Source organism: Bison bison, unplaced genomic scaffold (assembly GCF_000754665.1).
Source record: "Bison bison bison isolate TAMUID 2011002044 unplaced genomic scaffold, Bison_UMD1.0 scf7180017845866, whole genome shotgun sequence".
In the NCBI taxonomy this organism is placed as follows: domain Eukaryota; kingdom Metazoa; phylum Chordata; class Mammalia; order Artiodactyla; family Bovidae; genus Bison; species Bison bison.
Window position 1 is genome coordinate 4,056 of NW_011476439.1, and position 3,865 is coordinate 7,920.

At 38.4% G+C, this 3,865-nt stretch overlaps 1 protein-coding gene across 1 annotated transcript; it reads right to left on the reverse strand.

Annotated features, from left to right (window-relative positions):
* Positions 1–433: 433 nt before the first annotated feature.
* On the reverse strand, positions 434–2,712 carry LOC104986898 (zinc finger protein 347-like). The gene has a single exon (XM_010837608.1). It carries the CDS (start codon positions 2,522–2,524, stop codon positions 614–616), a length of 1,911 nt encoding a protein of 636 aa, XP_010835910.1. The 5' UTR covers positions 2,525–2,712; the 3' UTR covers positions 434–613.
* Positions 2,713–3,865: the final 1,153 nt, after the last annotated feature.

Consider the following 3,865-nt stretch of genomic DNA (forward strand, 5'->3'; position numbering starts at 1 on the left):
TGATAACTTATCATGAATAGTGTGGGATTCATGATCTCTGAAGATTTAGCTTTGGGACCAGGGACCAGGGTTGATCAATCAAGAGCTTTTGTGTAGCAGAGTTTTATTAAAGTGAAAAAGGGATAGAGAAAGCTTCTGACATAGACATCAGAAGGGGGATGGAGAGTGCCCCCCTGCTAGTTTTAGCAAGCTGTTTTATGTAGGTTGGAAAGTTATTCATCAGATAAGAGAGACACCTCAAGGCTGAGGGAGTTTCAGCAGGCCCCTCTCCCACAATATGCATTTTTTAGATAGGATGGCAAGAGATGTGTCATCCCCCAGCCATAAAACAACTGATACGAATACTGTTTTGTTGAGCTATCATCAGCCCATGGTTTGATGATAGTCAAATCTGATGATAGTCTTAGGAAGAATCATTCTGAAGAAAGGCCAATTCCAAAGCAATTACATAGTTTCATTAACATAGCTTAAGAAAAACATTTCCATAAGAAAAATGCTCGAGGTTAGAGAAAAGTTAAGTTCAGGTGGAACCAGGTGTCATCATAGCAACACAGAGTTTTAAGACACTTGCAGCCTATTTCCTCTGTTTGGAGACCCATGTCCTTCCTGCATGTTACCCTCTCAGTTTCTCTCCAGAATGAATTCTTCGGTGAACTGCAAAGGATGCAGTTTGTCTAAAGGCCTTTCCACACACAACACACTTATATGGTTTCTCTCCAGTATGAATTCTCCGATGAACTGCAAGGCTTGCATTGAAACTAAAGGCCTTGCCACATACATCACATTTATATGGTTTCTCTCCAGTATGAATTTTCTGATGAGATGTAAGGCCTCCATTTACACGAAAGGCCTTGCCACATACATCACATTTATATGGTTTCTCTCCAGTATGAATATTCCGATGAGATTTAAGTCTTCCATTTACACTAAAAGCCTTACCACATACATCACATTTATATGGTTTCTCTCCAGTATGAATTTTCCGATGAGATGTAAGGCCTCCATTTACACGAAAGGCCTTACCACATACATCACATTTGTATGGTTTCTCTCCAGTATGAATATTCCGATGAGATTTAAGTTTTCCGTTTACACTAAAGGCCTTACCACATACATCACATTTATATGGTTTCTCTCCGGTATGAATTTTCCGATGAGATGTAAGGCCTCCAATTACACGAAAGGCCTTACCACATACATTACATTTGTATGGTTTCTCTCCAGTATGAATATTCCGATGAGATTTAAGTTTTCCATTTACACTAAAGGCCTTACCACATACATCACATTTATATGGTTTCTCTCCGGTATGAACTTTCCGATGAGATGTAAGGCTTCCATTTACACTAAAGGCCTTACCACATACATCACATTTATATGGTTTCTCCCTGGTATGAACTTTCCGATGAGATGTAAGGCTTCCATTTACACAAAAGGCCTTACCACATACATCACATTTATATGGTTTCTCTCCAGTATGAATATTCCGATGAGATTTAAGTCTTCTATTTACACTAAAGGCCTTGCCACATACGTCACACTTATATGGTTTCTCTCTGGTATGAACTTTCCGATGAGATGTAAGGCTTCCACTTACAAAAAAGGCCTTTCCACACACATCACATTTATATGGTTTCTCTCCAGTATGAACCCTCTGATGAATTGCAAGATATGTGCTTCGAGTATAGCCATGGCCACATACTTCACATGTATATGGTTTCTCTCCAGTATGAAGGGTCTGATGAACTGTACGCCTTGCTTTTCGACTAAAGGCCTTTCCACACACATCACATTTATATGGTTTCTCTCCAGTATGAACTCGCCGATGATATTGAAGGTGTGTATGCTGTTTAAAGCAGTGGCCACATACATCACATTTATATGGTTTTTCTCCAGTATGATTTCTCTGATGAACTATAAGGGTCGATTTATCATTAAAAGCCTGACAACATATGTTACATTTATATGCTTTTCTTCCTGTATGGATTCTTTGATGTCTAGTGAGTTCTGAGTCCTGAAGAAAAGTTATGTTACACTCATTACAACTGTAAGTGTTTTTCTTGTGTGCTTCCTGGTCTGGTACCAGTTCTGAGGGATGTATAACAGCACTCTCTTGTTTATGAGAATTGCCTTTACGGACACTATGAGTTCTCTGAGGTGGTAAACCTGAGGCGCTACTGTTGATATTCGCCACAACCTGACTACATTCAGAAACTGTCCCTTCAGATTCAAGTATCTGCAACTGATCCTGAAAGCTTGATCCATGCCTTTCAACAGGCTTATTTCCTGCATCACTTCTACTATCATAATCTCTTCTATTGGTGAGATTGTTGTTATGGGATGTAGACGTTCCTCTGTCATTTCTTTCATCATCTGTCCACAGACACTCAAAATCATGCATATTTTCTTGTACCTTCCTGAGGAAAAAATCTTCGATTTCATGGCTTTTGGCTGTTCCAAACATCACTCTTTGAAAACTTTCTTCTTTACCACTATTTCCTTTTGCCTGTAATTTCTTGATCATACGTATTTGAGACACATCTACAAAATATAAAAACCATATGCATCCTATCAATTACAATTCATAAATAAATTGTTTCATGCCAAATACATGGTATTATACCAAAATGCATATTCATGCTGAACAGGATTACACATGTTCCCAATGATGATCTTAAAAATATTTGAAAAGCTAAATAAATAGAACTCTTTAAAAATGAAAGAGCAATCATATGTAATCCAAATTAATTTTAGGATAGCCTAGCTTCAAAGATACAGTCAGACCATATTATTTTTTTCTAAACTCATGTCAGTTCTCAAAGAAAAGGGTATTTTCGCACTATGACTTCTAAACTCATTATACTTGGTAGTAAACACACTGCTGTCTCATAATTGAGGAGAATTTTTAGCATATTGTATACACTTTATGCATACTTATACATAAGTAAATGGTAAAGAACAGACAGGGCTACGTAGGTGACTTGGTAGTAAAGAATTAGCCTGCCAATGCAGGAGACATAGGATAGGGAGCTTCAATCCCTAGGTGGGGGAGATCCCCTGGAGGAGGAAATGGCACCCACTGAACTATTCTTGCCTGAAAAAAATTCCATGGATGACGAGCTTAGCAGGCTACTGGCCATGAGATCTCAAAGAGTCAGACAGAACGATCAACTGAACAAGCATTCATTAACAGGCAATACACTGCAATGATAAATAATCGAAAAGAAGCACTTTAACGAACAATGGAAAACATAAATAGCAGTTGACAATTGTTCACGAAATTCCCTACAATAATGGGAAAAAAAAAAAAAAAGAAAACTTTCCTAAATACCTCTTATAAATCTATCAATAGATAGACCTATAGGCATTTCATGACATTGACAAGTGGTTCATGTCAGTTACATTGTGTAATACATAAAGACCATCATCTTTAAATAACAAAATATTAATAAATGAAACGTTGTCTACTTAAAGAAAAGTCATTCAGTAGAGCAATTCCCTATCTATACAGTAACTTTAACTTACTCAGTTCATTGGTTCCAAGATACATGTCAAGGAACAAGTTTTGGGGCCTCCCTTCTGGCTCAGAGGTAAAGAATCCACCTGGTAATTAACACAGGACACAAGGGTTCCATCCCTCATCTGGGAAGTTCCCACATACCTTGGAGAAACTAAGCCTGTAGGCCACAACTCCGTGTTCCAGAGTTTGGGAGTCACAACTACTGTGCACAGGCATACAGCCCATACACTGTAACAAGAGAAGGCATTAGAATGAGAAGTCTGTGCACTGCAAGTAGAGAGTAGCCCTTGCTTGCCACAAGTAGCGAAAAGCCCCTGAAGCAACAAAGACCCAGTGCAACCAAAA